The sequence below is a fragment of the Marmota monax genome, unplaced genomic scaffold, assembly GCF_021218885.2.
Source record: "Marmota monax isolate L192 unplaced genomic scaffold, Marmota_monax_Labrador192_F-V1.1 WCK01_AAM20220418_F8-fsc00002, whole genome shotgun sequence".
NCBI lineage: Eukaryota > Metazoa > Chordata > Mammalia > Rodentia > Sciuridae > Marmota > Marmota monax.
This window is the reverse complement of record NW_026693571.1, coordinates 8,559,455-8,582,116: the sequence shown is the minus strand read 5'-3', so window position 1 is coordinate 8,582,116 and position 22,662 is coordinate 8,559,455. Positions and strand designations below refer to the sequence as shown.

General features: G+C 39.6%; 2 protein-coding genes across 2 annotated transcripts in view; one reads left to right on the top strand and one right to left on the bottom strand.

The window, feature by feature from the left end:
* Positions 1-5,491, top strand: part of Mcub (mitochondrial calcium uniporter dominant negative subunit beta) — a 130,190-nt gene extending 124,699 nt beyond the window's left edge. The window contains 5 exon segments of the mRNA XM_058583778.1: positions 1,635-1,795; positions 3,214-3,417; positions 3,959-4,075; positions 5,274-5,321; positions 5,323-5,491. Of these exon segments, the coding sequence (XP_058439761.1) occupies positions 1,635-1,795; positions 3,214-3,417; positions 3,959-4,075; positions 5,274-5,321; positions 5,323-5,346 (554 nt within the window). The 3' untranslated portion in view covers positions 5,347-5,491.
* A 754-nt stretch (positions 5,492-6,245) lies between these two features.
* Positions 6,246-18,965, bottom strand: Casp6 (caspase 6). The gene is made up of 7 exons (XM_046458804.1): positions 18,859-18,965; positions 13,838-13,880; positions 12,814-12,960; positions 12,255-12,331; positions 10,792-10,967; positions 7,949-8,105; positions 6,246-6,876 (listed from the first exon to the last, which is right to left on the bottom strand). Exons 1-7 carry the CDS (start codon positions 18,896-18,898, stop codon positions 6,635-6,637), a joined length of 882 nt encoding a protein of 293 aa, XP_046314760.1. The 5' UTR covers positions 18,899-18,965; the 3' UTR covers positions 6,246-6,634.
* Positions 18,966-22,662: the final 3,697 nt, after the last annotated feature.

The window sequence follows — 22,662 nt, the reverse complement described above, 5'->3', positions numbered from 1 at the left end:
ACTCCACAACTATTGGCATGAATGGAAAACCAGCAGCTGATACTGATTGTGGGACCACCTGTCTCCCGATGTGCAGCTGTTTCCTGCTGCCTGGCTGGCATGTCTGCTCTCCCTCTTAGTAGCATTGGTAAACAGAAAGGTATCATCACAGCCTAATTTTATGTGAATTTATAAAACCACAGAAGAGGAAAGATGTGAAATCCATAATCAAAAGACCACTATGTTAAAAACTCTGAAATTGGGACTCCTGTGGGGATTGAAAAAAATAATTTTGCCTCTTCTCTTCATGTCTGAAAATAGACCCTTGTAACAAGAGACAGATTAGGAAAAACAAATAGTAGTTTATTAATGTGTACATTTCATACACACAGTGATTCTCAGAGAGGTGGCTCAGCATTCCTGCCTATATAACATCTTTAACAAAGAACAACATGTTTTAGAAAAGTGCCAAGACAAATGAAAAGGACCCTGAGTCTCTTGGGACAGCAAATGTGGGAAGGCTAGTAAGCTAGTTAATGGTAGATAAAATCTAGTAAGATTTGTCAGGGAGATCGCTCCAGTGCCATCTCTGGGCTGAAAGGGGTCTACATTTGTCTTTAGTGACCCACCTTTGTTCTGCCTGGTGGAGTGGGGAGGGGAAACCTTTGTAAATCTGTGGCCTGTATTTTGGCAGGCAGAGGTGTCCCCCTGAGGAACTGTTACTGTACAAGGGGCAAGAGGCAGGGCTCTACTGCTGCCACTCCACAGACACTCAAGGGTCAAGTTGGCAGGAAAATGGGCTTCATTCAAAGCCAGCTTTGCAGGAAGATAGAGGAAACTTTTTTGTGTTTGTTTCAAATCACCATCTTCAAAGAACTCTAGATCAAGAAAAGCTTTTATTAAGAGAACACAGAGTGTGGGACAGAAAGCCAGGGCAGGAGGTAGTTTTTATTCTCAGCTTGAAGAAGTTGCTTTTGATTTTAGAGGGAGACCAGAGAGCTTTTATTGTGTCTGCACGTTACATGCCTTCAGCTTAAAATAATCCTTAAGGCAAAGTGGCACATTTTGGAGACGGCATAATTTTGGTCTCCTACACTCATTTCCCCCCCCCCCCCAAAATGCATATATGAATTGCCTTTCAGTTCTACATTTATTATGACTCCATTTGCTGAAAAGAACTTACACTTGAACTGCTTTTCAGATGTGTATTTTACCTTTGTTTACTTGGCTGTATCCTAGCTTCCTTCCCCTGTGGATTCTGACATAACTGTTGGAAAGATGGGGACAGAGAGCGGGATATGGGATGTAAGGTTGAGCTCAGGTATAAAAGTGAGCCCGTGACTCCATAAACCCATAAAGGTGAGGTAGTCATCTTACACTTCCTGTATGTATATTTTTAAAGCAATAGCAAAAGTCATGTTACAAAAGACAAACATAATGAATTTAAATCAACTGTCTTATAATTTATCATTATAGATTGCCTTATTAGGATCGACTAATCAAATTATCTAAAATAGAACAGACCAACACCAGATGCCTCCCTAGGAGGTGCGGTATGCAGATAGCCAGGCACTGGGACTCAGATTGGCTCCTTGGACTCACACAGAAGGAAATAGTGTAGTGACTTCCATCATATTTCCTTCCCCCCCCCCCAGAAAAATCAAGCTATGTGCACATGACTGAGATGGAAAGTGTGAAATCCTTGGTTCACAGACTGTTCACAGTCCTACATTTAGAAGACTCTCAGAAGAAAAGAGAACAACACTTGTTGGAGAAAATTGACCACCTGAAGGAACAGCTGCAGCCCCTTGAGCAGGTCAGGAAGCTTCATAGCCTGTATTTGAACACCAGACTGACATTATTGTGCATTATTAAGTGTCCCTCGTGTGAGCATTTTTCTGAATGCTTTACATATGCTCAGTTTCCTCCTTTTAATTCTCATGAGTCTCAGTTCCGTTTTCTTCCTTATATGCAGATGAAGAAACTGGACAATAGAGATAGACAACTAGTATGTGGTCCAGTGTGAACATGAACTTGGGCAGTCTGACCACTGAGCTGCCTGGAGAGGATCAGCCCTGTAAATAAGTAGTATATGAGCTGGGATGCACTACTTGGGAGTGTTACCTCACAGGCTCTTGTTCTGCTTAACAGAATTGAGCCTGGGAAGTTAGCAATGGCTTCCTGACATTTGAGGTTAATCTGTGATGAAAAAAAAAGAATAACTGACTTATTTGCAGTGTAGGGTGAAGCAATTTGTTTCAGGGGATAAAATCTCGTTTTTAATTTTTTTTTAAATGGGAGGGTATATGTGTACCTTGTCCACAAATAAGTTTCTTGAGATATGTTGTCCTGTACTTTGAGCTACTGTACTCCTACCTATGGCTCATTTTTTATTTTCTCTCTACATATTCTTACCTTTCACTGGAACTCTCTAGTTCGCACATAGAAGCCTCATTGTAATCACATAATACCTGATGCAACGTGGGTTAATTTGGCCTTTTGCATTAAGAAATGAATCTGCACTGAGTCTCGTGTACAAGTGTGCCTCTGGATGAATTCCTAGAAGCAGAGTTGCTAGGTCAAAGAAAATGGGCCTATAATTTTTTTTTTATTGGTTGTTCAAAACATTACAAAGCTCTTGACATATCATATTTCATACATTAGATTCAAGTTGGTTATGAACTCCCAATTTTACCCCAAATACAGATTGCAGAATCACATCAGTTACACATCCACATTTTTACATAATGCCATATTAGTAACTGTTGTATTCTGCTACCTTTCCTAACCTCTACTATCCCCCCTCCCCTCCCCTCCCATCTTCTCTCTCTACCCCACCTACTGTAATTCATTTCTCTCCTTGTTTATTTTCCCATTCCCCTCACAACCTCTTATATGTAATTTTGTATAACAATGAGGGTCTCCCTCCATTACCATGCAATTTCCCTTTAATTAAGTTTCAAAGGATGACTTCTGGGTTTTCCATCATATGCCCTTTTATACTAGGGTTTTGGTTTTGTTTATTACCTTTATAATTTAAAAGAGAACTATTAATGAACTGATGTGGAAATGAGTAATTAATATGATGTTTTATAAAGTATCTCTCCATATACCTGATCTCTTTATAAAGTAATGCAGGCATGCACTGGTTCAACTATTGCTCTTGCTTTTTCCCCTTAAGCTGATGCACCTATAAACTGAATTAATGGTCTTCCCCCTTCCCATGCCTTCTAGGTGAAAGCTAGAATTGAAGCTCGCTCTGAGGCCAAAACCAGAGGACTCCTATGGGCTGGATTAGCTCTGCTGTCAGTTCAGGGTGGGGCACTGGCCTGGTTCACCTGGTGGGTGTACTCCTGGGATATCATGGAACCAGTCACATACTTCCTCACATTTACAAATTCCATGATCTATTTTGCATACTTTATACTAACTCGACAGGTGAGTAGTTAGGAAGTAAGTTCAAACATTTTGCAAGGAATTTCTTACCCAAGCCAAGCAATAAAACCTTTACTGAGTACTGCTATCTGGGTCTTCATGAGCTGGCGAATTTTTGTTATTTTCACCAGACTAGATGGAGAATTACAGCACAAATAAACTATATAAAATCTAGAGTGAATAACACAAATTCCTCCATTGGAATAATTTGTCCTATTTGTGTTCTTCATGACTTCATTCATAAAATAAAATTGAAGTTGCATTGCAAAATACCAAGTAATTCATGGTAGTTTTGCCAAAAATCTCCCTTCGCATTTTTTTCCTATTCTTAATTTCTCTTACCAACTTGCTTGCTTGTGAAAGGAGCAGCTGATATTAAACAAGACTAAATGTTCTAGTTGTGTTGGCTTATGTTTGCTCTAGTAGCCACTGCAAATATTTTTTTCATTCTTCTGCCTTCCCCTTGCTTTGGTGTTGCTAAGTCAAATATCTTTCCTCAAGAGGCAGTATGTTCATTCAACACATGCTGTTTTCTTTTCTTTAGAATTATACTTACACATTGATTAGCAGAAGGCAATTGCTTCAGTTCTTCCATAAGAAATCAGAGCAACAGCATTTTGATGTGGAACAATACAACAAGTTAAAAGACGACCTTGCTACGGTATAAAATACATCTCACGGCTGGTTATGTTGGGGACCCAGGACTGAGGGAGGGAAATGCAATTGTTGGGTCCTCCTCACAGGCTAGTCTCTAGAGAGATTTCTGTGTATAGCAGGACTGGTCCACAAAATTGGTGACATATCTGATATTAACTTTATTCTTCTGTACTATACATGGGGATAGTTTTAAATGTATGTGAAAATGTCTTATGAGTTTGAAATAGAAAAAATAAAGTTTTCACTAGAAATCTGTTTCTAAGCAAATAGAAAGTAGAACTGTAGAAAGATAAACACTGATGGGAATTTTAAACTCTAAAGGCATTTATTTATGTTTATTTCCCTTCAAGTAGAAGAATTATAGTATTCTTCCTCTCACCCCTTCCCCTTTCAGATGAGGAAATGGGCTTTAAAGTTACTTACCCAAGTGTACACTTCTAGAAGGGCAAGTGAGCCTATCAAACTTCAAGCCTGTCAGTTCTTAAGTGTTTTTTTCACCATCTGTTCCTTAGGCAGCTTTTATCTCTGGCCTCCCAATGTATTAACTTTATTCGGATGCACTTCTCAGCACATAACTGGATTTTTCACTTTTCTTAGTAATTTTTTTTAACAAAGTCTTGGTAAAAATATCCTCCCTGTCTTTTGTTTTATTTGTGTCTTTTAAACTATCCACCCTTGAAATTAAAAAAAAAAAAATTACTAGAATTTGTAAGCCAAAATTAAAGAACTTTAAAAAATATTTCATATTATCATTATATAGGAAAATATAATAATTTTTTTTCCTTTTGTAGTTTCCCTAACATTTAAACAATCCAAGGCTAAGGAATCTTCTTCCAGCTAGTTTATGGGACACAGCATTTAAGATATAATATATCATCTTGTAAAGTATTTATTATTTTTAGGTAATAAAGTGAAGAGAAAAGGGGAAACTTATAGGTCACAAGAGTTTATTTTTTTTAGAATATGAACTGGAAAAAACATTTCAAAGGGAATGAACTAATATTTTAAAGCATATGGATGAAGTAGAAACCATAAACTCATCTTTTAAAAAGGATTCATATAAAATTGAAATAACTATGGCATTTGTGCTAACAGTTTAAATACTCATTCCCCAAAGAAGACATTAACTATATAGAATTCCAGGCATTAATGCCAGTTTCTCTTCTTCTCTGATCTTGTGCTTCTGCTTTTTCCCATGACAGGCTAAAGAAGCCCTGAAACATGTGCGCCATTCTCTCTACTTGAAGATGCCAAGTAGAAGAACTCAGTGAATAAGAATTAATCTCACATTTTTAAACACCATTGGATTTTCCATTTTGTATTGATTTTGTAATTTCCAAACTGGATGTTTTTGAGTCTCATAGTTCATTTTAATTTTACTGTCTAATCTTTTTAGTTAATAAATTCATGTAAAACAGAAGTACTTATAGAAGTTTTCACTTGACATTATTGGTGTGTAGATGTCCGTGACTTGTTATTGTAGACAGCCTGTCTGCCTCTTCCAAGCAGCAGCTGCTGCAGTCGGCTAAAAATCCTCACCACCCTGACCTGTGTCCATCCCTTTGTGGAGGCAAAGCAGTCTGTGTGCTTGGCATCCACTTTCAATCTCAGGCTTTGCTTGGAATTGATTTGTCATTAACTCCTTTTTTTCACATTCAGTAATTAGAAGACCTTTATCAAAAAGGTATGTTTTGTCTCTAACTGCAGTTGGTGTTTTCTGAACTGCATCTGAAATACAAGCTAAGTATTGCTTTTGAACTAGCAGCTCACATGTCCCAGTTCTCAAAGCCCAAACATTTAATCTTCTTCATCCCAACAAGTTACTATCAGACAGTATTATTCAAATTTTATATGTAAATAAGAACTAAGCTTTAAAAGTAATATGTTATTCTGTTAATGTGACAGTCAGTGAATGAGTCTGATGATGGTTGAACAATGTAACTGGAAGTGGAAGATGCTGCCAAATCATGTTTTGCAGGTGTTTATCCTACCGTGCCCAAGAATTACTGTGAACTGTATTCACCCTCATAAGTTCATAAACTAGTTCTTGAAGGTTTTTTTTTTTAAAATGGGAGTTAAAGTCATATTTAAAAATGTGGTTATTCCTATTTAGATGAGACAGTAAACATATATAACCAAGTAAAACAAGTCCACTACAATTGCACAAATAAGAATATGACTCAGAAAAATTTAATAAAACATGAATTTCAAGTATCTTATCAAGGAAAACCAATTTACCTAATTCTTAGGTTTCAAAAATATTATGCAATGAGCCTTTATAAAAAAGTCACAAAATACAAGTTAAATCGGCTAAATATTATTGGTAACCTTGCAGTTTACTAAAATAAGAAAGAAAAAATATTTTTTTATGTATAATAAATTCCTGAGGATTTCTTCTCAAACCCTTTCACCATGTGCAACATGATTTTTTAAAAAATTTTAAAAAGCAGTTCTCTACTGGGCATTAAGCCTGGAAACATTTTAAACTTCTCCAATTTAGTGATGCTATTTTATGTAAAAAGGGAAATATATACAGAATACATATAGTAAGTCAAAGTGGCTCCTACTTACTAGATTTTGGAGAGAAATGCAGCTTTTTAGTTAGCATGGAGGCAAAGCAGGGAACCTGCTTCTTGCCAATTGCATTTGGATCTTTGCAAAAGTCCACTCGGCGCTGAGAAACCTTCCTATTCACCAGAGTGAGGAGTTCCGTGAACTCTAAGGAGGAGCCATATTTTCCCAGCATCTCACACAGATCTTGAATGTACCATGAGCCATTCACAGTTTCTCGATGAGAATAATATCCTAAAAAAAATTTAAAAAATTTTTTAAAAAAACAATGAAGAAAAAGGACACTGTAGTTTTCTCTCTTTTGACTTGAAGTGATTGAAAACTACCCACTTTTGTAGTTGGATGCACACCTATAATCCCAGAGACTCGGAAGGCCAAGCAGGAGAATCACAAGTTCAAGACCAGCCTGAGCAACTTAGTGAGATTCTATATCAAATGCAGCTCAGTGGTGAGCACTATTGAATCCAATCCCCAGTACCGGGCTGGGCTGGGCGGGGGGGGGATAAAAACACTTTTATGATTCATGGTTTACAGAAGTGTGTGTTCCAAATCTTTGGAAAAGATTAAGCCATGTCTATGATAATGGTTTGAAATTTTTTCTGTTGACTATTCTCATGTAAGAAAATATATTATTTCTATATTTCTACTTTATTGTTATTTCATTTTTGTAGTACTGAGGATTGATCCCAAGATCTTGCACATGCTAGGTAAGCACTCTATAAGAGGTACATCCTCTGCCCCTTTTATTTTGAGGCAGGGTCTTGCTAACTTTCCCAGTTCTCCTGGAACTTGCCACCCTCCTGCCTCAGTCTATGAGACAGACATGTACCACCAGGCCCAGATAATTCTAGTTTTATATAAATGAGGTTATTTCTATATAATTTTCTCCATTAGCTAAAAAAAAAAAAAAAAAAAAAAAACCTCAACATGGTAGCTAGTGATCTTAAGGTGCAAAATAAGATGTCAAAATCAGTAACTATAGTAGCAAAGAAGAATTGCTATAGAATATTTTTCAGCAATGCTTTCCATGGATATTACCACAATGGCATTACCACCATCAATCAATGAGAGCAGGCTGCTAGTATTTGGTATCATTAGACTTGTTTTGCTCGCCATAGCACTCAGAAACAATTCTTCTATAAGGTATTTTACACACTCGTTTTCTACTCTATGCCATGTGTTAGGTCACTTCTCTGTCTTTGTTGGACATGGTGGTTGATCCTCAAAGCCCTGATCCAACTCCAATCTGAGACTTACGGGAACTTAGCCAGGACAGCCAACTCTATGTTGTAAAACACCCACTCACCTTCTGCAACAGAGTAGCACATAAGGAAGTCTGCTCCAGCAGGCAGCGTGTACATGGAGGCAGCGTCCACCTCAGTTACATTGTCGAGCTTGTCCGTCTGATGATCCACCACATCCAAAGGAGTTACTGGCACATCATGCTGGTTTCCCCGACACGCCTACAAAACAGAGAAAGAAACCACCTTCTTTATCAACTGTTTCCTTCCTGGGACTTAACATTTAGAGTAAATGTATATAAATCAGCACCTCTCAAAAAAAAAAAAATCAGCACCCCTCTCATATCTGTAACTGAAACCACACTATGAACAGCTGAAAAACTGTGCATTTGGGTTTAGAGGGGATCAAGGGAACTAAAGCTGACAAAGTTTAGTTCCCCTTACATTTCCTTTAGCTGATGTTTTAAAAATAATTAGTATCCCCAAGTACACACCAAACTGTTGAAAGGTATACACTGTAGAGAAGGAAAATGCATGTTACAGTTTTAAAATTTCTTACACATTAACCACATCCGTAGCACCAAGAGTCACATTCTATTAAATGTTATAGTATTTACCTAATTTTTAAATCAGGTTATATATTTCCAGATAGTGTTTTCCTATTGGTTGGCAGCCACCATAAACTTGTCAGTAGTCAAAATGATGCCCCCTGACCTGAGAAGAGCCTGTCATCGTACCTTTCTTTTGTTCTCACTTTTAAGTGAGGTTACAAATCTGCCTCTACTAATTCTGACTCACTCAGAAGCTAACCTTAAATTCTACTTTTAAGTATTATAGGCTTACTTGTGTCCCACGCCTCAATTCATATGCTGAATTCCTGGCCCCAGTACCTCAAAATGTGCTTGTATTTGGAGACAGGGCCTTTAAGGGGTGATTTAGAATGAAGTTATATGGGGGCCCTAGTCCAGTATGATTGGTATCCTTTGAGAAGAGATGAGGATAGACACATACACAGAAGGAAGCTCACGTGAAGACACAGGGAAAAGATGGCTATGTACAAGTCAAGGGGAAAGGCTCAGGAGAAACCGATCCTGCCAACTCCTTGATCTCAGTCTTCCAGTCTCCAGAACAGAGGAAGGAAAAGTTCAGTTGTTTAAGCCACAAAGTCTGTGGTACTTAGTTACGACAGCCCCATAAACTAGATAGTGACCTAACAAGATTCTGTTGTACCATTTTAAATGCATCAATTAATTTTGAAATGGCTAAACAACCACAATCATCAAAAGAAACAGTCCTGAGTGATTTCAGAGTTGGCATATAAACAGAAGATATCCCTAACATTCTATTTTTACAGAGATAAATCTTAGTATTAAATACCAATAACTTGATGAAATCACGTGCCAACTTTAAGGCCAGACTGCAGCATAGTGAGACCCAGTCCCAAAGAACAGAAACAAATCTGAGGTGGAGAGAAAGACAGTAACTTGGCTCTTTTGTGGGAGGGCTCTCCTCCTATAGTAGCTCATTATTTATTTCCAGTTCTGTTTCGTTTAGAGTTGGCCACTCCCCTTTTCATCAGTCATTTTCTCTCTTCATTTTTCTGTTCAGGGCCATCCTCCTCAGCTCATTACCCACCAGTATCCTTCAAGTTTTACACTCATTTTTCAGGCTACATTCAACATTGGTAAACTCACCTACTTCCATGATTTCTGTTACCAACCATTTCCTGATTACTCCCAAGTTTACTTCTGCAGCCCAGGCCACTTGCCTAGGTTCTAGGCTTGTGTCCTCCACTCTGTGACAGACACACACTCCAGTGCACTGTTCAAACCATCCTTAGCTTTTCTTATAGCCACCTCCATCTTCAAGGCTTTAGGGCAACATGTGGTATCACTTGATTCCATGCCCTCTAGGCCATTCATGAACATACAGAATTATAGCACTGGACCATCAGGTTTCCATATCCTATCACCCCAAGTCCTGCCTTTTTTTTTTTTTTTTTAAATACTGGGGATCGAAACCAGGGACACTTAACCACTGAGCTACAGCCCCAGCCCTTTCTACTGTTTATTTTTTATTTTGAGGCAGGGACTTGCTAAGTTACTTAGGGCCTTGCTAAATTGCTGATACTGGTCTCGAACTTGTGATCCTCCTGCCTCAACCTCCAGAGTTGCTGAGATTACAGGTAGGGCCATCAAACCTGGATGGTTTTCTTTCTTTTCCTTCAAAATTACTGATGTGCCAAATGATATTATTCATGCCCCCAAATATTTTTATCCTTAAATCCAATTTGGCAAGAAGGAAATAATCCTGGATTTAGCTGGGCACAGTGGTGCATGCCTGTAATCCCAGTGGCTCAGGAGGATCGAGAATTCAAAGCCAACCTCAGCAAAAACAAGGTACTAAGCAACACAGTGAGATCCTGTCTCTAAATAAAGTACAAAATAGGGATGGAGATGTGGCTCAGTGATTGAGTGCCCCTGAGTTAAAAAAAAAATCCTGGATTTAGGGGAAATAGGAAAAGATCAAGGCAGGCTAGACTGACACTCTCTATTCTCATATTCTCTCCACTGTCTTATGTGCTCTCCAGCTCCTGCAGACCAAGTTGAGTCTGATCAGGCTGCTTTGCCTGGTCATGTCAGAGAGCAGATCCTTTTTCAGCGATGCTCCCTCTATACCAAGCTTGGCCAGAGAGGAGCGTATATTTTATATCATTTCAAATGTTGATCCAAATACCATTTCATTTGTAATGAAGACACCGACCATATTAAGAAAGAAATATCACAGCTCAAAGTGCAATTCTGATTGACCAATTACTAGAGAAAGATACTTTCAAAATTGGCTTTTTTACAATCACATGTACTGAACCATAGATTTACAATTAAGAGGATAATATGATCAGTCTTACCTGAATGATAAATATCTTGGGTTTTCCAACCAGGCTCTTACACTTGTCTCCTTTGAACAAGCCAGTCAGTGTCTGAATATCAATTTTGCCATCATGTGCATAAATGTGATTGCCTTCGCCGTGGCTTAGGAAGACACATAAAAAGCAATCGGCATCTACATGGCTGGAAGTTGACACTGTGCAGGACCCCAAAAATGCATATAGAATTGAGCACAAGATATTTGTTATCTACACATAAAAATTCAATAGTAGAAGAAAGATAGTCATGATGAGGGGGACTTGGTATTCTTTTTTTTTTTTTTTTTTTTGGTACTAAAAATTGAACCCCAGGGGCACTTTCCACAGAGCTACAACTCTAGCCCTTTTTATATTTTGAGACAGGGTCTCACTAAGTTGCTTAGGGTTTTGCTAAATTGCTGAGGCTCACTTTGAACTTGCCACTCTTCTGTCTCAGCCTTCTGAGTTGCTGGGATTATAAGTGTGTGCCACTGTGCCCAGCCTGGTATTCTTTAATAAATGTAAAGAATCTGTGATGAAATAATTTATTTTAATCTTTACTTAAATGGGATAATTTATACCAAATTGTATCTTAAAAATGTGAATTACTGAAGTTCAAAGAAAGAGACTGACCAAATTTCATTAGCTTTTCTTAAACACAGAATAATGATGCATAAAACATAAAGAAATGATGATGGCATCTCTTCCTTTAAGATTGAAATTGTTCTGATAATAAATTAAAAGTTTTTTTGAGTCAGCAGAAACCTTCCTAGAGCAGACTGGAAAGATCCAGAAACTACCTCTCAACAACTGCCCACATGTGGCTACACCTCCAACACAGGCATGCTCTGTCTGTACCACTGAGGGCTTCCAGAAGAGTTAAGATGTGAGTCAATGAGCAAAAAGGAAACCTAGTAAGCAGCCAGTAAAGTGATCTGCAATTTAATTACAAGTCTGAAGAAAGTTTGAAATAATTATAATACAAATACTCTAATAGCCCACTAGCAAGTAAGTTGAAAACCCATAACATACAGATGGTTATAAATTATATTACAATACCCACTGAATAATGATGTTAAGATATAATATTTGCAAATCAACACATATTGCAAATATTTCACAGGCAGTGAAAATCTGGGGTATGAAAGGAATCCGTTAAAAATGAACCTTCTGAAGCACCAGTATCTGTAGAATTTGCATTTTAGACTTTCACCACTGAATTTAGAGTTCATTCATTTCTAGAACAATAAACTGTAACTAGTGATATGCTAAATATAAGCTTCAGAGGCAAAGTGATTTGTAAGGTGTCTGGATTTAGTGGGTGATATAGAGGGGCATAACCAAATACCATATCCATACTAAATTAGTAGCACTTTTTGTGCCACACAGTAATTTATATTTGTCTTTACAGATAATATAAAGTCCCATCAGAGGAAGGTGAGCTATTTAATAGCAAAACTACCTACCCTCATGAATTTTGAGCATCAGTTCTTCTGTTTTAAGATCATTAAAGCATTTCACTTCAAATCCTAGATCTGAAAACCTGGTGATATATTAAATTGAATATTAGCTTATGAGCATTTTTCAGTTGTCAAAATACCCTTACTTCTGAGGAGTCTATACACATTTTTTTATGACATGCAAATCAACTTTTCTTTAGGGGAAAAGAAAAAAATAATAATGATGGTCGGTCCTTGATCATCCACTATCGCTAAGGCTTTACATAATGACAGCCAATTCAATTTTAAATATTGCCACCTGCCATGCAAGAATGTTGGTAACAATGCAAAGCCTGCTAACATTTAATAGAACAGGAGAAGGAAGATAACTCAGGCAAGCGCTTTAGGAAGGTGTTCTTTTGGGGGGGATTTGTTATGTGGTACTGGGGATTGAGCCCACACTTCCTGCTTCATGAACTGTGGCCAAGTAAGGCCTTTGATCTGTTATCAATGCTCATGAGTTATGGTAACAATTTCCGTTATCACTTAATTGAATTGTGTCATCTGAACACACACAGCAAACTACCTGCGAGTAAGGTTCTCTCTGTCTGCACTGGTGCCTCGCCTCTCCGGCAGCATCAACTGCCAGTAGAATCTCTCGTGATTGAAGATTAGAGCAAGTCCTCTCCTCTTGTGGTCCATTTTGTACTTCTCTGATGGATCAAACATTTCACTGTTAATGAAAAATTTAGAAAGCAATCACTTCAAGTCATATTAAATAGTAAGCCCTTCTAAAGCCAAGGTCAATGTGTAGATGGATATCTGCTGCTTCCACCTACCAGGCTGAAATTCCACTGGTGTCCCCTGAAGAAGGCTGGACTGGCAAGAAAAGTGCTGAACTACTTCTAGACCCATCAGTAGGCCACAGCCATGTGTCATCCTGAACACCCACCCCAACCACTTGGTTTTGATGTTTCCCCCCTACCCCCCCACCACCTTTAGCCACCAAGGACAACAGTCTGGTTCAAGGCCAAGCTCTAACACTAGGCTCATATAAGTTATTAAATATTTTGAACATCACTCAAGGTCCTCTAACAACCAGGGGCAGCAACTAACCCTCAGATCTATAAATCAGTTCCTCAAAGGCTAACACTTTTAATATACTCAGCTCTATGTATGCTCTAGCTCCCAGAATCCATTCTTGCTTTTACTCTGTAGGATGACCATGACCTACAAAGAAAGAGAATGAAACAGACCCCCTTTGAAATTAAAAGCTCCAAATTGTTTTAACTTCTGGACTTCCTCATGCTGAGGACACAGGCCAAGGAAATTTAAGACTGACATGTTCTCTGATTAACATAGCCTACTTCCTTTGACAAGTATATATATCACCTGTTTCTATAAATCGTAACTGCTTCTGTGGGACTGCAGAAAAACAACCTAGCTGTTTCTCCCCAGTTTGATCAAACTGTATAAAATTCATTTTTCCTCTTCCATCCTTTGCCTATTTATTATGCAGGTGGTTGAATCCAGCCAACTCGGATCCACACAGGATTCCTTGGCTTGGCTGCCAGTAACAAGACCTTTATTTGGGAAGAACACACTTTTACCTTTTATAGTAGGCATCTATTTCTGTCATGTTTTGTTCCCCACCTGTTAAAAAAAAAAAAAGTTTATTTTTGTTAATTATTTTACTTATTATACTTTTTGACTTATGGTAGAAAAGTACAGCAGGAACTGCTATCCCCCTTCTAACTTATAAACTTTAAGACCTTTAGAAGGGAAGAAAACTGCTTAGTAATAAAACAAAGGAGCTAAAACAGTGCAATACTTTCTCACCAACTCTTACCTGCAAAATAGCCAATCATCTTACAGACAGAAATGGAGAAAACTTTTCCCAGATGCATCCACCACAAAATATGCCTAGAGTCACACAGTTCTGTGATGATGGGACTCAAATGAAATACGTAATGGCTTTGTTACGTAGAAAATGTTTTTACAAATATTTTCTGAAACAAACTGAATCATACCAGAGAACGAAAATCCAGGTTGTGGTCAACCTAGGAAGAGGCAAAAGTTTGGGTGGAAGAAAGGAAAGGTAAGGCCTTTAAAGGCTCAGATCCTGGATCTCCTGAAAGAACATCAGCACTGATAAAATGGGATACGTGCCCACTCCCCTCTCCACTCCTGATTCCACTTCCCCACCCTGTGGGCAGCTTTTCACTGCATCCTTTCCTATTTCCTGCTCTCTAGAGCAGTGCTACGTGATAGAACTTTCTCTGTTGATAGAACTGTTTTGCATCTGCAATGACCCATGTGGTAGCCACTGGCCACAGTGGCTATTAAGCATGTGAAATGCAGCTAGTGCAACTGAAGTACTCAACGCTCTCAATTAAATTCAACTTATTTTTCTCAGGGACTCATTGTGTTACCCAGACTAGCAGGGAACTCCCAGCCTCTAGGAAACCACCTACCTCAGCCTGGAGCAGCTGAGAATATAGGTACTACAAGCTTGCACCAACCACCCAGTTCTCAATTAATTTAAATATAAATAGCCACTTATGGGCAGTGGCTTCAATACAACAAGTGTAGTACCTTCTACAATAATGAGAGAATGAATTTGCAAAAATATTATCATGTAGAAAGAGGCACCTATTGGCTGCAGCAGAATGACCCTAAGGTATGGACTCCTACCCAAGAGTGTTATGTTCCCCTCCATCCTAGAGGGTCTCACCAACACCTAATTGTACTAACCTCACTTTTCCCTGAAGAAACACCCTGAGAGTGAAAGGTGGGGAATTTGGCTCAAGTTCCCTTTGGCCTATAACCTCCTGGAATTAACCCAAGTAATCAGACCCAAAGGAGACCCCACAAAGGCATTCATTCCTCTGTCCCTAAGTCAGATTTTTCAACCTCCATCAGAGTTCCTGGTGTGGATGTTAACTTGCAGGTTTCTGGGTCCAAACCAGAATTTGTAGAATCAGAATCTTGGAGGCATGGAATGACAATCTGCAGTTGTAACAAGGTGAGTTTTACACCTGAGAGCTAAAAGCAGCCTCGACCTTATCATCTCCACCCTTCCAAGGTGTCCGTCAGGGCAGTTGCCCAAAGATAAGATAGCTTTTCAATCTGATCTCACCGTAAGGAACCAGGTACTTTCTACTCCACATACTGCTCTGTGGAAATAATACAGGACTTTGTTTCTCCACATTCAAAAGCTGTCTTGCACCTATTTTCTTTAGATAACTTCACCTCTTATCTTTTAGCCAATTACACTATAAAGACTCAATTGAGGGCTGGAGTTGTGGCTCAGCAGTAGAGCGCTTGCCTAGTATGTGCATATGTGCGAGGCCCTGGATTCGATCCTCAGCACTACATAAAAAAGATAAATAAATAAAATAAAGATATTAAAAGAAAAAAGACTCAGTTGAATCACTTTCAACTAAGCAAATGAAATCCATGTCAGAAAGCCAACCATCTTTCTCACCCCCAAGAATTCTGCACAGCTTGGAAAGTACCCAGTCTCGGTGTTGGTGGAGAAGGAGGTAGCAGACCCTGTAGCTCATCTGCCCAAGTAGCCACTGAGTGCTGACTCTAAGGTAGCTCAAAGTGTACCTGAAGGAAGCTATGCCAAATGGCCAGTCATCAACTAACCCAAGTCCCTGAGAGTGAAAGTTCTGGAGATGAATTCTTTTTTTTTTTTTTTTTTAATATTTATTCTTTAGCTGGGCATAATATCTTTATTTATTTTTATGTGGTGCTGAGGATCGAACCCAGGGCCTCACACATGCTAGGCGAGCACTCTACCACTGAGCTACAACCCCAGCCCGGGAGATGAATTCTTGACTGGCTATTTAAAGCTCCTTTTTCAGAATTCTTCAAAAAGGAACTTCACAATTCTTCCTAAATGGTATAACTTAAGATGTGGGTTTCAGTTGTCTTCAATATTTCCCTCTTTTTAGTCAAGACCTATAGATTTAGGAACTGCTAGTTAGTTTTAAGTGCTCAAGAAAATCTGTTTAAAATGGCATCCGATTTCAAGGTTAACAAATCAAACAATCTCAGCAAGGGATTTTTAAAAAGTTTTTTATGGCCAAGTACAGTGGGGCACACCTGTAACCCAGCAACTCAGGAGGCTGATGCAGGAGGATCTCAAGTTTGAGACCAATCTGGGCAAATTAGTGAGACAGTGTCTCAAAATTAATAATAACAATAATAATAATAATAAATTGGGGGCAGTGGTGCTCCCCTGTAATCCCAGTGGCTTGACAGACTGAGACAAGAGGATTGTAAATTCAAAGCCAGCCTCTGGGATGGCAAGGCTAAGCAACTCAGTAATAAACAAAATAGGTCTGGGGAGGTGGCTTAGTGGTTGAGTGCACCCGAGTTCAATCTCTAGTACCTCCAAAATAGATAAATAATAAAGGGCTGGTGATGTAGCTCAGGTGGCTGGGACAATAATCATGATGTAATAATGTTCTCTGTAATCTGTGGTTGAGCACCCCTGGATTCAATCCTCAGTACTGTGAAAGAAAGTAAGTTAGTTAATTAGATGTTGTTAATTCTATAGGTGTAAAAAGAAACTCAGCTTTGGAAACTTTGGTTCTAACTTTGGCTCACTTCAACCTTCGCTTAAATTTGTTTTTTTTTTGTTGTTGTTGTTGTTTTTTGTTTTTTGTTTTTTGGTACTAGGAATTGAACGCAGAGGTACCCAACCACTGAGTGAGTCACATCCCCAGCCATTTTTTGTATTTTTTTAGAGACAGGGTCTTGCTGAATTGCTTAGGGCCTCACTAAATTGCTGAGGCTGGCTTTGAACCTGCCATCCTGCCTCAGCCTCCAGCCACTGGGATTACAGGCATGTGCCACCATCCTGAATGGCTTTAATATAAATAGCACACTGTCCTATAATACCAAGTAATAACCAGGGCCAATGATCAATCTAGTGAGCAGCCAATCAGCCATAGAGACATATGTCAAGATCTAAGTTCCAACACATTTCTGGAGTTGATAAACTATCCTGGCCACCCTGAGCAATAAGAACAAGCTATCAAAGCTTCCAAGAAGGGCACACTTAACATCCTTATAATACCCACAAATATTTTTTAAATGCCTAAAACTATAAATTACTTTATTGACAAGAGAACAAATTTTAATGAGTTGCCCTATATGATGTATAAATTCCTGTTCTATTTATTCTGTATCTATTTATCAAAAATGTTTCCATCATTAAACCTTCTCACTTCTCCTTTTCTGTTCCACCATAATGTAACTCCTGCCTCCTTGTTTCTTAAGTCAGATTAATTTTTTTACAAATTAACCACTCCTTTTTTCCCTCACCCTAATTTCATAATTGCTTCAGATAATTCTACCAGCTACCATTGGTCCTTATCTCACCCAGCTACATAGCCATAGGGATAGGGAAAGTGGAACTGGTCTGCTCAAGGTCAGAGCGCTGCAGTTAGGATTGAAAGCCAGGTGGAGGTGGATTCCAAAGTCTCTGCACAACATCACCAGGCTCCCTCCCACCAGAGATGGAACTACTACCTTCCCAAACTAGATGTACATTCTGTCGTCTAAAAAAAACCTACCCATATTCTCCATCAGCCACCTGTTTGCTAACTCTACATTAAATAAACCACCTTGGGCCTAGAACTCACTGGAAAAGGCAGGGGTGGAGAAAGAAAGCAGGTGAGAAATCCGAAGAAAAGGATTGGGGGAAGGGTGGCAGTGACTAGAGCCCAGACATCCTGGACCCCTGCTGGCTTCCCACTCAGCTGCTGGCTCCTTCCCTCCGTTCAAAAGCTGGTCCGTCCAGTCCAAGGCCACTAACCCCACAACCACGGTGACTTTTACAACTTGCCTCTGGAGTAAAGCTTCCTTTATGCAGCAAAGAAAGCTCTGAAATAAGGATGCTCTGCAACCGGCTGTTAGCATTTTCACCTTTTTAAAAACGATGGCCAGGCTTGAAGTTTCTAAACTTTACCAGTAATAAAATGAGTGACAGAAGAACGTCCTGAAGCACGATTTGCAGTTGACTACTTTGTAAATAATAATAATAATAATAATAATAATAATAATAATTATTATTATTATTATTATTATTATTATTGTGGTTTCCATCCAAACCGTCCAACAGTAGCAGGTTTCCTGGAAGCAGGAGACCGGGAGGCTGCCTCGGGTTAAGCCCAGGCAACCCCAGGGGCCTCTGCCCGGGCACCCGCCGGCTAACGATGCTCCCGCAATACCCCGTAAGACCACTTCTTTTTACTTCAAAGTGAACAAACAAGAATCAAAGTTAACTTTTCACAAGGCCAGGCGTCGGGTGTGCGGGCCGCAGCCTTTTAAAGTTTAAATGGCCCCGACGCCTGGACAGGGATCCCGGCGGGGGACAAAGGCGGCAGCAACACGCCCAGCCCCGGGCGCCGCTACAGAGGCTTCGAGAAGGCGGTGCCCGGACCCCAGGGGTTCCCTGGGCTAAAAGGCAAAGCGGGCCCCACCGCACTCGAGCGCTTGACCCCCAGACTCGCAATTACCGGAGGCCGTCCAGCAAAACCGGAGAAGCCCGTGCGCCCTCGGGTCTGCACACGCGCCCCCACCTCCCCGGAGCCCCTCAGCGCCCCGCACCTACCTGCTGGGCTGGGACCCCAAGACCCCAGAGACGAGCTCATAGCGCCCAGCGCGCTGCCAGCGTCGCGCTTCCTGGAGCCCCGGGCTGCAGCGCCGGCCCCGCCTCGCCCGCCCCGGCCCGGCCCCGCCTCCGCCGCCCCCCGCGCCTCCCTCGGAGTTGAAGCGCCCTCTGGCCACTTCCCGTCGGTCCCGAGCTCCTGGGGCTGTAGGGCGGGGAACTGTGAGCCACAAAGTCTCACCAACTTCCAAGCCCGAGATGAACCTCGCCCTGCGGAAATCCCCGTTGCCACCCTGAGGACCCACGACGGCCCCGGGGGACAAGCCCCAGGCCTCAGATCACCTCGGGGAGCTCAGCCCGCCCTCCCCCAGCCTCCAGCGACCGCTCTCCCGGGCTCCCTCCAGGTAGAGGGCGGCCTCTGCGCTCGTTCACCCAGCAGCCCTTCCCGGAGCCTGACTGTGTAGGGCTGGTAATAAAGTAATTTAATGCTTGTTGTTTGTCCAGTGGATGTGGAGTTAAATATGACCAGAGGCAACTGTGGAGGGCCCACTTTTTTTCTACTGGTGCCTCGTGGTTGTACATAGCGATGGGGTTTGTTGTTACATATTCGTACACGTACCCAATATAACAACATTATTTGGCCAATATCACTCCCCAGACCTCCCCTTCCCCGCTTTCCTCTGTTCTACTGATCTCCCGTTGGTTTTCATGATCTCCGCCCCCAACAAACCTTTCTTTTCTTTTTTTCCTCTCTAGCTTCCACAAAAGAGAAAACATACCACCCTTGACTTTATGAATTTGACTTATTTCGCTTAACATAAAGTCTTCACGTTTCATCCATTTTCCTATAAATGACAGAATTCATTTTTCTTTATGGGTGAATAAAACTCCATTGTGTATATATATGCCACATTTTCTTTATCCCTCATCTATTGATGGACGCCTAAGCTTTGTTTGCTAGTATGAGTTGTGCTGCTATAAACACGAGTATGCATGTATCACGACAGTATGATGACTTTAATTATTTAGGGTAGATACCAAGGAGTAGTATAGCTGGGTCATATGGTGGTTTCATGCCTAGTCTTTTGTGGAACCTCCATACTGATTTCCATAGTGATCCTTCTAATTCACAATTCCACCAACAGAGTAAAAGTGTTCCTTTTTCTCCACATCCTATCCAGCATTTATTGTTGTTTTTTATTCTTGATGACTGCCATTCTAATTGGAGATGAAATCTCAGTATAATTTTGATTTGCATTTCCCTTATTACTAGTGATGTTTGAATATTTTTCATATATTTGTTGGCCGTTTGTATTTCTTCTTTTGAAACATGCCTGTTTAATTCATTTCCCCGCTTATTAATTGGGTTGCTTGGGCTTTTTTTCCCCCCCCTCTTTTGATGGTAATGCTTGAGTTCTTTATATATTTTTATTAATATATAATTAATATATAATATTATTGTATTAATCTTCTGTCAGAAGTTAGTAAAAATTTTCTCCCATTCTGTGGGTTCTCTCTTCACATTCCTAATTGTTTCCTTTGCTGTGCAAAAACTTAATTGATGCCATCCCATTTATGAACCTTAGCATTATTTCCTGAGCTTTAGGGGTCCTATTGAGAAAGTCCTTGCCTATGCTATATGCTGGAGTGTTGACCCTACATTGTTTCTGTTCTAAATTTTCTGGTCTAATTCCTAGGTCTTTGATCCATTTTGAGTTGATTTTTGTGTAAGGTGAGAGATAAGGGTCTAGTTTCACTTTTCTACATGTGGACAAACCAATTTTCCCAGCACCATTCGTTAAGGCTGTTTTTTCTTCAGTGTATGTTTCTGGTCCCTTTTTCAAGGATTGTAGGTTCATCTGTCTTCTGTACCCTTGTTCTATGTGTCTGTTTTAATGCTAGTAGCATGCCATTTTTGTTACTGTAGCTCTGTAGTATAACTAAGGCAACTACATTTTCAAGTCTGGCTTTCATGGCTAGAGCTATGCAGAATTTGAAGGCAGAATACTCTGCCTTTGTGTCCTCACAAATTAAGTGCTACTGAAACAATGTGCATATTGTGGCATGTAAATAGAACAAATTTAATTTAGTTCCTCCTTGCGTGGTTGGCCAGCTATTCTGTAAGTTACTTCAACTAACAATTCTTTCATGTGAGATGAAAAGATGGCCTCATTTTTTTGCAATTCCTGTGGACCTCGTCATTTAAAAAGTAACCAATTTAAGACAGGAGGGGATTAAAATGTGTTAAGTCACCATTTCTTATACATTTAATGAACATATAGGATGCTTAAGTATAAGGGATCCATCTCATAAATGTTATTCTATTTTGAGGGAGAGAAATTAAATCTAATGTGATGACAACTTGCCCTATACATACTTGTTTCAAAAGTCTTGGGCATTAGAGTGTAAAAATAAAGAAGGGTTTTTATTCAAACCAAGTCATTTCCTGTTCATTTCATTGTGTACATAAACTATTTCAGAGGTCATGTAGTGGTGTTTGAGTTGTTCTTTGCTGGAAAAGCCAATGTCTCCCTGAGTAGGAAGCCCTCATTAATCATTTGAACTAGCAGCACCAGGTTGTTTCACCCCAAATTGCTCTAAGTTATCTCCTCCCATTTCAAGACTGATGCAAATCAACAGATTACTAGCTACCACGTTTCTTCAAATCATTTCCTCCTAAAGGTAAAAGGAGTTTAAAACTTGTGTCAAGATGGTCTTTCAGGATGTTACTTCATTTTGTTACTGGCTTACTGAATAATTTTTTTCCTTGTCCCAACAACTTTTCCTTGATTCATTGGGCTCATTTGGAGTGTGTAGTAAAGAAACTTAGGTTCCATAAGTTATTGTCCTAATACAATGAAGACATGGATATCAGTATTTCCCTCCTACAGTGGTTGTGATGTTTGGATTCAATGGCTGCAAAATACTCAGAACAGTATTTACCATGTAGAAAGCTCATGAATAGAGGTTATTGTTGTATCACCATATCCTTATACTCACTGAAAGAAGGTTGGTTGGTTTTTGTTTGTTTGTTTGTTTGTTTGGTTGGTTGGTTTCTTCATTACACACCAGTAATGACATGGACTGGGGACCAAGCCTTCAATATAGGGGCCTTTGGGGCACACTCAAGATCCAAACTATAGCAGTACTTATTTCAGAATTATAAATATATGATTTTAGATTTTTAAAGCAAGAGCCAACCACAGTAATTGGTTAAGTGCCTAGGATGAGAAAGCAAGCTGCACTGGGTTCTAATCCTGGTTCCATGATATTAACTGAGACATTTAACCTCTCACAGCTTCAAATTCTTCTCTGCAAAATGGAGACCCAGTCTACTCCAAAGAGTTTTTGAGAAGGTAAATGTCAAACTCCTAAAACACCTAGCCAACAGTAAGTTTTCAGTATGCTAGTTACTTTTAGCTACTGAAAATTACTTAGACCACTTCTCAAACTGTGACCTCTGAACCAGCAGTATTAACATCACCTGGGAACTTGTCAGAAATGCACATTCCTGGGTCCACCTTAGACCTATAGCATCAGAAACTGGGGATGAGGGCCAGCAATGTTTTTTAGCAAGCCCTTCAGTTATTCTGATATACTCATGTTTGAGAATCAACTAGCCTAGAATCTTACCAAGCTCTCTCATCCTTCTCAAAGAAGAAAACAAAAAGAAACTAAAAAAAGAACCCCCCCCAAAAAAAGCAAATCCATTTTATTAAAATAATTCAGATTAAGAACCAAAAGCTAAATGCTAACTTGATTTTTCCTATATCCAAATTTTATTGAATTTATTTATTATTTATTATT